Source organism: Felis catus, chromosome X (genome assembly GCF_018350175.1).
Source record: "Felis catus isolate Fca126 chromosome X, F.catus_Fca126_mat1.0, whole genome shotgun sequence".
NCBI classification, from domain to species: domain Eukaryota; kingdom Metazoa; phylum Chordata; class Mammalia; order Carnivora; family Felidae; genus Felis; species Felis catus.
The window spans coordinates 70,777,429-70,789,975 of NC_058386.1; the positions used below are offsets into that span (position 1 = coordinate 70,777,429).

The window sequence follows — 12,547 nt, forward strand, 5'->3', positions numbered from 1 at the left end:
GACAAGAAAAAGGGTTAATGTTTTTAAATAACTATGACAGGGTGATTTTAGCATTTCTATAATAATAGTAACCTGTTTTTGCATTGTTTTGGGGCTACTAAGGAACATAGATGATACCTACTTTGTTGTTCATTAACATCCTAATACTAAATATTAGAATTTACATTTGCATTATTATTATCAGTTATGCAAAGTAGTATTTTTTTTTATCTTTATATTTTCTTCCTTTGACTTCAATACAGGTGGAAGTTTTTTTCAACTAGAAAATTACCTACAGTAAATTCTGGATTTTTTCTTCATAATTTTCCCCCCAAATTAAGCTAGGCACAAAATGTCAGTAAAATTGTGGTCTTTGTAGTTGTTGGGTTATCTAGGTCTTTCAAAATTCTTTAAAAAGTTTTATTATATACTTTAGAAATTTTGCTTTATATTCTACTTTACATTGTGGTTTTTGGGAAAATAACTCATATTATTCCAGATTTATACAAGAATCCAACATCAGATAATATCATCCCAATGGTTGCTTTTTGAACTTTTTACTGTATAAATTTTATCTTGAAAACATAATTTTAGTTTAGACAGATGTTTCCAGAAAGCTTAAATTCATACAAATTTAATGTAAAGGGATTCAAAGAATGAAAACAAACAGAGCTGTTAATTTTACATAGTCTTGCAATGTTCTTTTACATTCATTGGCAAGATTATTAGCACAGATACTAATGCTAAATAGCCCCTTTAAAAGCAAATTTATTTTATTTTAAAGGGTGCCTTAAAGTTCTGCCTTTTTAAACTTTTATATAACAATTACTTACATCTTGCTTTCCTCAGTCCTATATCCACTCTTTCAATCCTCTGTCTGCCAATATTCATAAATTATTCACGTTGGCTATACAAGAACCAGTGTGTTGTTTTCAGAAGATGAAACACATACAGCAATTTGAAATGATATTTGTGCCTATCACTTATCCTGGAGCAGCACACTGTTTGCTGAACACAAATAATTGCTCATCACTCCATATAAGCCATTGCCCCTGTACTACCATATTTGATATTAAAAAAAATCTATTTGTTTCTGAAAGCAAGTGAATCAGTGGGAACTTACTCTATAAAAATCATTGTATTCAAGTTGAGGATTGTTTTTGTGGTAAAGGCAAATAAATACTTCGGGTCAGATATTCCAATCAAATCCAACAAAAAATGAGTCATCGTATGCTCTAGATTATAAAACTCACTGAAGCTGTTAAAACAACCACAAGCACTAGGAAGTGAAAAAACAGCAAGAGATGGAATTTAGGTGACTGTACATTGCATATATAGCTGCAATCCACCAAGAGATAACATCCTGTAGAACAGAGGCAGAGAAGCTGAAAGAAAAGAAATGAGGTTGAAGACATCCCCTATGAATTTGGCTTAACTATCATTGTGGTACCTGAGAATGGTTGCTCCAAACCAAATTTTGGTAGGAGGAGGCAGTTTTGAGAGGGGAGAGCACTTCCTGTGAGTTGATGGGGTCCAAGGCCTGAACCACCTTGTTCATGGGCCCACTGTAGGTTCTCACTCTCTCATACACTACATTTTTTTCTGGTAGGTGCTGGGTTTGGCTTGACTGATGGTGGCAGTGGTAATGCTGGGTTTGGCACTGCGGCACCTCTGGGGGCTGCTGAGTCCCACAGCTACTGCTGCTGTTCTCATTCCAACAGCTTGAGCTCATGATGTTCTCAGTGGTCAGCAAAGTACTCCTCAGACACTCTTCCTACAGAAAAAACAGAGAGAGAGAGAGAGAGAGAGAGAGAGCGCTCATGAATAAGGGTAGGAAGGAAGGCAAGCATGCACATGTAGAAGCCATTTATCAACCCCCTCTGCTTATAATGGTGCCCAGGAGAGGTTAGAGTTACCTGAGCAGCAGCAGGAGCAGGTCTGGCAGCTTCAGAGGAGGCAGCAGGTATTTGAGTGCAAATGAAAAGTTGAGTCACCCTGTGAGATTGCTCCAGGAAATGGTACTGACACACCCCTCAGGGGTGGATTCACCTGGCAGGTTTACCTACCAGGAGAGGCCCTGCTTTGCCACGGAGATTCAAGGCTGCATTTGAGTAGGTAAGAGAGTTTGAAAAGAACAGAAATGTGGGATTTTTAGGGCTGAAGCCAGAGCTTCCAAGTCCACAGGCTTGGAAATTCATTTAACTGTAAATAGGCAGACAAAGACATGCTCATGCCTAAATTTACTAGAGAAAAAAAGTCACAAATATCACATGAAAGTGACTTACTCATGGTTCTTAAGCTTAGCAAAAAAAATTACAAGCATGGGTGTTATCATTCCAGAGTCCCAGACCAAAATATAAGGTATTTGCCTAAGGACACCCTAATTTTTACATATAAATTTGCATTCTTTGCAAACCCCAGCTGGTAATTACAGTTAAGGGAGATTGCTTTGGGGTCTACTTCTAGCAACTCTAATTTATGGGCCTGTGCATCTTGAACCAGGCCTAGTATGACTTTCTAATGTACATTGAACTGGATTTGTCTCAATGATTGAATTATTGTCTATAAATGGGAGATTGGTCAAGAAAGCTGTTACCATTCCACAAATACTTTGCATTTCAGCATTTGTTTTTATTGTTTTGCATTTTTACAAAAGAATATACCCTGATTTTATATGTGCCCTAGGAAACACTGACTTTGATTTCTTTTTTAATATCTAGCTGTTAAGGGAGCTGCAAGTCCTGAGAGATGCCTTACTTTATGTAATGAGATTTAAACATGCTCAGCACTTATTACTATTTTAAATTAGAGATCATAATGCATGCCTACTTCCCTACCAAATTTTGCCTTTCAGGATACTTTAGCATCCCTGAACTCTAGAATACTCACCAAGTGTGTCTTCAGAAAACGGGTGTCTTCCTAGTGTGTATATCCACCATAGAATCTAGCATATCTTCACCATCCTAGAGAAGAGGAGAATATTATTGAGCTGGTTAGCCAGGCTTTTATTTGCTAAGTGAACAAAAAATAATGATTTACTGGTCACTTACTATGACCAGGTACTGTGTGAGGAATTTTACATAGATTATCTGTCATCCTCACAACTTTATGAGGGTGTATAGGTGAGGAACTGAGGCACAGACATAGAGAGGCACAGAAATTTCCCAAAGTTAAACAACTAGTAAATGGTGGGTCTGGGATTTTAATATAAGGCAACTCATTTTAGAGGCTAAACTCTTATTTACTGTATTATTCTGCTAGATAAATTTTAAAATTGTGTTCTGCATCTGGTCATCTAACAAATATTCTAGGTGGAAAATCAAAAAACAGTTTTTAACTGATCCTTTGTAAGTGACTTTAAAAGGAATCTTTGGATTTTTTGTGGGAGAGAGGTGTGCAAAATGCTGAAAATCAACCTTGAAAACTCTTTAAAATAATTTATTGTATATTTACATTGTGTGCTGTGTACTTCAAATCTAATCCTTCTTCATTTTAACGCTATTCCTCAAGAATCAATGAAAATTTATTTATGTATTTATTTTTAAATTTTTATTTTTTATTTTTTTTTTTAAATTTTTTTTTCAACGTTTATTTATTTTTGGGACAGAGAGAGACAGAGCATGAACGGGGGAGGGGCAGAGAGAGAGGGAGACACAGAATCGGAAACAGGTTCCAGGCTCTGAGCCATCAGCCCAGAGCCCGACGCGGGGCTCGAACTCCCGGACCGCGAGATCGTGACCTGGCTGAAGTCGGACGCTTAACCGACTGCGCCACCCAGGAGCCCCTTATTTTTAAATTTTTAATGTTTATTTATATTTGAGAGAGAGAGAGCGCGCGCCAAGAAAGGGCAGAGAGAGACAGAGACAGAATCTGAAGCAGGCTTCAGGCTCTGAGCTGTCGGCACAGAGCCTGACACAGGGTTTGAACTCACAAAACGTGAGATCACTACCTGAGCAGAAGTTGGACTCTTTACCGCTGGAGCTACCCGAGCGCCCCAAGAATCAATGAAATTTTACTTAGAAACATGTGATCTGACAAACAGCTTGGCAAAATATCAGATTGGTAACTTGCAAATATCATTAGCAGTATCATTTTGGATAAGCTTTGTGTGTGAACAGGGAATGGGTAAGTGAGGTCATCCAGTCAGCTCTGATTGTTTAACTCTAGATTGAAAATACAAACACATATACATAGTACTGTTAATATCTTCAGCCAAGAGGTGGCCTAGTAAATTAAGACAAGGAAATAAATAATAAAAATTCCTTCATCCATAAAATGGTGACCATACCTGCCCTCTTTTTGAGGCAGCCACCTTTATGCATTTGGGCAAAAATTAATGTGTTGGTTCCCTGAGCCTCATCCATTATTCTTCCCCATGGGCATGAAGGAGAGAAAGAACTTGAAGCTCAAAGATAGTATATAAGAAATTGGATTAGGCATTATCTGGCAGACAAACCACATCTGACTACGAAATAGATATTGACTACTTTGGTTCACCTCAGAGAGGTTTATCAGTATTCTAACCAAAGTTTCTGCTCCTTTTCTGAGAATTTATTTGTGTCTTCAATGATCTGAATCTCTAATTGTCTTATTTCAACTTTATGCAGATGATATTAATACTCACCTATTTTTATTAATAAATTCATATAAATATATTTGACTGTTTAATAATGGTATTTGTCTTGTTTTCTAGTTGAAAATCCAAGGGATTGACACTGAATTCTGCACGCTTCATGATTCTGCTACCCTTCTAATATTGGTGGATAGAATAGTAAGAGTTGATTCCTTATTCTCAGCTACAGACTTGTTCATGGAATCTTTAATTATATTTCTGGCAGTTATTTTGTTCTACTCAGTAACATAGACATTTTATGTTTAGTACTGAAAAAGACTCATTTATATGATAGATTTGATTTCCTTTACAACTGATATCACTTTATAAACTAATTTAGTTCTAACAGATTAAAAAATCTTTATTGTTCCTGCTTACAAAATTAATTCATTCTTTAAAAATTCAAGTAATTAAATAGGTGAATAAAGTAGAAAATGAAACTTCCCATATTGATAGTGAGAGTAAAGGATGGGTTAACAATCAGGAATGTTTGCTGTATACATTATTGATAGTTAAAAAATAAGTGATTTACATTTTGACTGAGATGTTTTGAAGATCATCTGAAAAAGTCTTGATTTTACCTACCTCATAAAATTGTTTTTACAATCAAATGAGAAAGTGTCTGCCAATTATAATGCATCATCCATGGATAAGTTTTTAAATATATTACTCAAAGATGATGTGTGTGATTTTTGTAAAATATTAGGGTTTGAAAAGCAAATATGAATGTCATAGGAAGCTATAGGCCTGATTTTTGAAAAGCTTAGCTACCTAAAACCATTGAAGTAAAATACATCAGTAATTAATTTACCAAAATGGATATATAAAACTATCTTAGAATATGAAACAATATAAGTAATTATAAATTTAACACCAAATGAATTTCATCAGCATCAGCAATAGAGTTTATATAATCCTGTACTCCACCTCTTGTTTTATGGGAATGAAGCTCAGGTCTATCTCAAGCCTTGGCCCACTGTTGAACCTCATGGTGTAATGGCAAAGGATAGAGAGTTAAAGTGAAATTACTCAAGCCTTTTTACTTCTGCCTTCTTTGTGATCAAGTAGAAGTGTGTTCATATGGAAAGGGTCCATAAGCATTGGTCAGAGGGAGCTGAAGCCCAAGGTAGTGAGATGATTGTATGAAAGCACCTATGTTTTATTAAATGGATCTAGGTCACTTGATCCAGCAGAACTCCATTCCAGCCTTTTGACAGAACTTAAAGTTGAGCTTGCTTAACTGCTGTTGGATAACTTTAGACTAGGAAATGTTTCAGGATATCAGATATGAAAAAAACATTGTCTTGATTTAAAAATATGAATGGTGAAGTTTACAAACTAAACAGTTTAGTCTGACAACAATTCAGCCAACGTGTGGCTGATGATACACATACTTAAAATAGAGATAAGTGATCTCTGAAAGACCTTTGGTTACCCCCTATCCTGGTTTCTGAATCTTAGTCCTTAAGTAAGTGTTAACTGTGGCATAAATTTGCTCAGAACTAATTTCGATGTTCCAAGAGCCACACTAGAGAAAAACAGACCTCAATTCTATACAGAGTAAATAACTCCTCAGTATGATTTTAACGCATTTGAAAAGGGAGAAAGCTTCTATTATTCTTGCAATCCCCCAGGGATATCTGAACTTTGCTATAAAAAAGATTACTTTAAAACAGCTTTTTTCAAAGTGTGTCTTAAATTACACCAGTCTATAGAGTGTTACACCTAGGAAAGAGAAGTGTTTTGTATCCAAATGAGTTTAAGAAATAGCTGGTTAACTATACTTTGAAAAATAGCTTTATTGACAACATTATAGCTTTTCATAAGCTAATATACACTATGAGCTTCTAAATGGGTGATGTGATGTGTACAGTTTTTCAAGTTTTGCTGATGATGGAATATATTTTCTGTGGAATAGCTTCAGTGAATTGTATTCTTCAGATTTTTTTCTTCCTTATGCTTTCTTCCTCCATATGCTTTAAACTAACTCATAAAGCAAGTGGGAATTCATACCTAATTTATAATTCTATCAATATCATTAAAACATACCAAAGACCATTTGATCAAGCCACATCACTGTACCAGTGATACTTGAAGTGAGGTCCCTGAACCAGAAGCATCAGCTTCACCTGGAAGCATTTTAGAAATGCAAATTATTGGGCCCCACCCCACATCTACTGAGTCTGAAACTAGAGGGGTGGTGCCCAACAGTCTGTTTCACAAGCTTTCCTGGTGATTCTGATGCACACTACAATTTTGTGAATCCTGAATTATACCAGTGTGTTTAGGGCAGGCTTGGATAAAAGAGGAAGATGGCAGTGCCAGAGAGATAAAACTTGTAGTGTATTGGCTAAGAACTAGTAAGTAGCTCAGATGATTAAAAGTCCTTAAGAAAGCAGAGCTACAATCCTTGGTAAGAGTTAAACTTTTCTATATAGAGAGAGAAGTTAGAATGGGAATAAACTATGGTGTAGTACATTAGTTAGAGCTATCTAAGGTATATGATATTAAACAAAATATTTTTATTTTAATAAAAAGGGAATATTGGAGTATACCAAAGGACTATATAATGTAGTGTTGATGAGTGTAGCTTTGCAATCAGACAGACATAGATTTAAATTTTAGCTCTACTGTATATTAGCTCTATGGCTTGGCAAGGCATGCCAAGACTTTTCTCCCCACAAATGGGGAGGATGAATCTCCATAATATTTGCCTTTGAAAGCAAGAGGGGATGATTCTTAAGTTCTTACAACCAGCAGGATTTGAAGCCTAGATCTTAAAAATCTGCAGACTTCTGATCTGGGAAAGCATGGAGGACAAAAGAAAGCAGAGTCCTTTCCCTTAAAAAGATAGCACAACAAACAGCCCCTGCAGATATAGACTAGAACCAGGAGTTTAAAGGGCAAATGGGAAGGGCAGTGATTTGTTCATCTCAGAGCATAGCCTAGTGAGACAGGGACCAGGGAGTGACCCCTCCAGGAACAAAGGCGCTGGCAGGTTCCATTTCCCTTCCCCACCCACAAGATAAACAATGGCTACCTGCAGGAACAACACCAACACTCACTACCTGACTTGCTTGCACCAAACCCTGCATTCCCTGCACTTCAGGGGATCGACTCTTCCCAGTCACACTGGCCTCAGTCCTGGCACAGTGGGCCTTTCCCCCAGAAAACTGGCCCCAAATCTGTCAACACCACATCTTCTGAACTGTGTGTTTTGTGGGAACTCAGTCAGTCAGGCAGCAGCAGGGGCAGGTCCCATTTCACAAGCAGACCACTGCACACCTTCCTAAAATGCACTTCACCCTTGCTGGGGGCCAAACATTGTCCACAATAAGCAAAGACAGCATTTTCAGACAACCAGACTGAATGAAAAAGAGGCCAAGACAGCAGCAGAGCACATGCAACACACATAGGAGACACTCCCTGAAGCTCAAGGCCCTGGGGAACAGGGGATACTGCACTGAAGGACACTATAGGATCTTTTCTTTATAAGGCTATTATTGTTAACAACAAGAGAAGCACCTCACTTTCCTAACACACAGAAACATATACAGAAAGTAAGACAAAATGAGACAGAGAAATATCTGCCAAATAAAAGAGCAAGACAAAACCACAATAAGAGACCAAAGCAAAATGGATATAAGTAACATGCTTGATAGAGAATTTAAAATAATGATCGTAAATATACTCACTGGATTGCAGAAAAGAGTGGAGGGCATAAGTGAGACCCTGAACAAGAGATAAAAAAGAACCAATCAGAGATGAAGAACATAATCAATGAAATAAAAAATACACTTGAGGGGTGCCTGGTGGCTCAGTCCGTTGAGCATCCGACTTTGGCTCAGGTCATGATCTCACAGTTCTTGGATTCAAGCCCCGCATCAGGCTCTGTGCTGCCCGCTTGCTTAGAGCCTGGGGCCTGCTTCGGATTCTGTGTCTCCTTCTCTCTCTGCCCTTCCCCCACTCACACTTTGTCTCACTCTGTTTCTCAAAAATAAATAAATGTTAAAAAAATAAAAAAAAATACACTTGATGGGGGTGCCTGGGTGGCTCAGTAAATTAAGTGTCTGACTTCAACTCGGGTCATGATCTCATGGTACATGGGTTCAAGCCCCACATCAGGTTCTCTGTTGTCAGCACAGGGCCCTCATCAGATCCTCTGTCCTCTTCTCTCTCTGCCCTTCCCCCACTCATTCTCTCTCAAAATAAATAAATAAAAACTTAAAAAATACACTTTATAGAATAGATAGCAGGCTAGATAAAGCAAAGGAATGAATTAATGATCTGAAAGACAAGCAAATGGAAAGTAACCAAGCTGAGAAATGGAGAGGAAAGAAAATTATGAAAATTGAGAATAGCCTTAAGTAAACAGTGATGCCATCAAACGTAATAACATTTGCATTGTAAGGATCTCAGGAGAAGAAGAGAGAAGAAAAGGGGCAGAAGATTTGTTTGAAGAAATAATAGCTTAGAACTTCCCTAATCTGAGGAATGAAATAGATATCCAGATCCAGGAAACACAAATTTCTCCCCTCAAATTCAACCCAATGAGGTCCACGCCAAGACACAAAGTAATTCAAATGGCAAGAAGTAGTGATAAAGAAAAAAAAAATTAAAGCAGCAAGAGAAAAGAAGACAGTTATATACAAGGGAAACACCATAAATCTAACAGTGGGTTTTTTAGCAAGAACTTTGCAGGCTGGAAGGGTAAGTCATGATATTTTCAAAGTGCTGAAAGGGAAAAATGTGAAGCCAAGAATACTCTATCCAGCAAAGCTATCATGACAGAACAGGAGAGATAAAGTGTTTCTCAGACAGAAAACAACTAAAGGAGCTTGTGAGCACTAAACTAGTCATAGAAGAAATATGAAAGAGAATTCTTTGAGTGGAAAGGAAGACCAAAAGTGAGAATATTAAAAGTAAAAAAAACACAAATGCAGTAAAAATAAATAATTCTTTAAAAATCAGTCGAAGGATTTCTAAAATAAAAAGATGAAAAATATGACACTATACACCTAAAACTTAGGGCAGGTGAGAGGAGTAAAGATTGGGCTTAAACCTGATAATCAACTTAATAAAAGACTGCTATATGAAGAAGATGCTATATAAAAACCTAACAGTAACCACAAATCAAAAAGTTGTAATAGATATGCAGAAAATAAAGAGAATGGAATCCAAGTATATTGCTAAAGAAAGCCAACAATCCATGAAAGAGATAAGAGTTGAAAATGTCTGAAAAAAATCTCTAGAAACAATCATGAAACAAGTAACAAAATGGCAATAAATACATATCTATCAATAATAATGTTAACTATAAATGAACTAAACACTCCAATTGAAACACAGGGTGCCAGATCAGATAAGGAAACAAGATCCATCTATATGCTGCTTACAGGAGACTCATTTCAGACTTAAAGACACTTGCAGATTGAAAGTGAAGAAATGGAGAAATATTTAACGTGGAAATGGATGTCAAAATAAATCTGGAGTGGCAATACTTATATCAGACAAACTAAACTTTAAAACAAACACTTTAACCCGAGACAAAGAAAGGTACTGTATAATAATAAAGGACATAATCCAAAAAAAGGCTACAACAATTGTAAATATTTATGTACCCCAAATGGAAGCAACCAAATACATAAACAGAAAGAACTAATGAATAGTAATACAATCATAGTAGGGGACTTTAACATCCCATTTACAATAATTGACAGATCATCCAAACAGAAAATCAAGAAGGAAACAGTGGTTTTGAATGATACACTGAACCAGCTGGACTTGACATATTCAAACTTTTTCATCTTACAACAGAAGAATACACATTCTTTTCAAGTGCACATGGAACATCCTCCAGAATATTAGGTCACAAAACAGGTCTCAACAGATTTTTAAAAAGTGAAGTAATAAAATGAAACTCTTCTGACTACAATGTTATGAAACAGAAACCAATCAGAAGAAAAAATCTGGAAAGAGGACAAATACATGGAGGTTACATAACATGTTACTAAACGATGAATGGTTCAACCAAGAAATCAAAGAATAAATCAAAAAGTACATGGAAACAAAACAGTCCAAAATCATTGGGATGTAACAAATGTGGCTCAGGAGAAAAATTTATAACAATACAGGCCTACATCAAGAAGTAAGAAAAATGTCAAATAAACAATCTAAGCTTACATCTAAAGAAGCTCAAAAAAGAACAACAAACAAAATCCAAAACCAACCAAAAAAAATAAATAATAAAGATTAAAGCAGAAATAAATGATATAGAAACTAAAAACAAGCAAAATAAAGCACAATAGAACAGGAAATGGGTTAGTTAAGATGGCTCAGTAGTAGGGGGACCCTATGCTTGCCTTGTCCCTCAAACACAGCTAGATGAATATCAAATCATTCTGGACATTCAATAAATTGATTTAAGAACCCAGAAAACAAACTGCACATTTATAGGGAGAAAAAACAACCATATTGTGAAAGGTAGGATTTATGAAGAGTTGATTTGGGGTAGAAAAGAATTGTAGGTGTTGTGGAAAAGAGGGAACTCTGATCATGGAGGGAGGACACAGTGAAAGAGATTCAGAGAAATATAAAGCAGCATGCAGGGGATTACACAAGAAAAACACCTCCGCATAATCATTGACTGGGAAAAGGAGAGGGGCTGAATATTACGAGTTTTTACAAACAGCAGAGCTCAGAGTCTGAAGTTTTAGAAGTCCACAACATTGCCAGGGTCTTTTCTGGTAGAAGCTTAGTGGTATTCTTTTGGGGAAGGAGGACAGAAGCCCAGAAGCATACAGTGTGGTCTGAGGATCCCCTAGGTCATACTGAGAGAAACAGTTCTTGTAGAGGTTCTTGGGGTTCAGCTGGGAGAAGTGGTGCTGCCTTTCAGGGGACAAAAGAGATGGTGGTCACCAGTGAGAAGCTCTATTAAATAGCATAAAAGCAGAGGCACCTGCAGAAGGCAGCTAACCTGGAAGCCAGCTTTTGGCTGCACTTTACCATAAACTCTGAGCCCCTTCACAGTTGTGTGACTGCTTTTCTTGGATAAACTGGCAATGGTCACAGGGCAGCAAGACCATCTCCCAGAGGATCAGTGCAGGTCCACACTGTGCTGGATCCCTAAAACATGGAGTTTTGAAACCCAGACATGGGCCTGAGATAAAACACAGGAGCACTGTGCTGCCAGGCAGGCAAATGGCTTAGACATACACAGGGTGAAGGCAGGGTTCTGATGGAAACTTGGGGCACAAGATTGTTCATTCATTTGTGAGCACTTCCTGAACAGTGGCATGGGTGAACTCCCCTCTCTGGGGATGAGAGAGAGAGAGGTGATGCCATTTGCCCTGACCCTGGCACCTTCATCTCCCCTGACAGACTTCAGTGAGCAACCCAGAGCCCGGTGAAGGCTGCATCTGCTTACACCAAGCCTCAACCCACTGCACCTTGCAAGTGCATATTTACTGGGACAAGTTGGCCTGAGAACCAGCACAACAGGCCCCTTGCATAGGAGACCAGCACAAACCCCCTATACCCACCAAGTCCCCTGATTTTAGAGTGCTGCACTTCAGCTCTAAGGGAAATAGGATTTGGCCTTTTCTAAAAAGCAGACCAAAACACACGTAGTTAAAACTTGCAACACACTGGAAAAGGTCCAAACACTCCCCATGCAGGGAAAGAGAAACTCTACAGAGAACTGATCTGAGGGAAAGAGCAGCCAAAACACAATGGCAAAGTACACACAGCATATACCAAAAAAACTTCCTGAAGCACCAGGCCCTGGACAGCATATGACCTCTTTTTAATATAACCATTCCTCTCAGGAGCAGAAAACATTCAGGCTTTCCTAACACAGAGAAGACAGAGATCTAGACAAAATACCAAGATGAAAGAATACCTCCCAAAAGGAAGAACAAGAAGAGGTCATAATCAGGGATCTAATCAAAACAGACG

General features: G+C 37.6%; 1 protein-coding gene across 1 annotated transcript in view; it reads right to left on the reverse strand.

Moving 5' to 3' along the window:
• The window catches only part of POF1B (POF1B actin binding protein), a 121,175-nt gene extending 119,230 nt beyond the window's left edge, over positions 1-1,945 (reverse strand). The window contains exons 1-2 of the mRNA XM_019824047.3: positions 1,896-1,945; positions 1,430-1,753 (exon numbers count right to left, since the gene is read on the reverse strand). Of these exons, the coding sequence (XP_019679606.1) occupies positions 1,430-1,711 (282 nt within the window). The 5' untranslated portion in view covers positions 1,712-1,753; positions 1,896-1,945. The remainder of the gene's footprint in view (positions 1-1,429; positions 1,754-1,895) is intronic.
• Between the last annotated feature and the right edge of the window lie 10,602 nt (positions 1,946-12,547).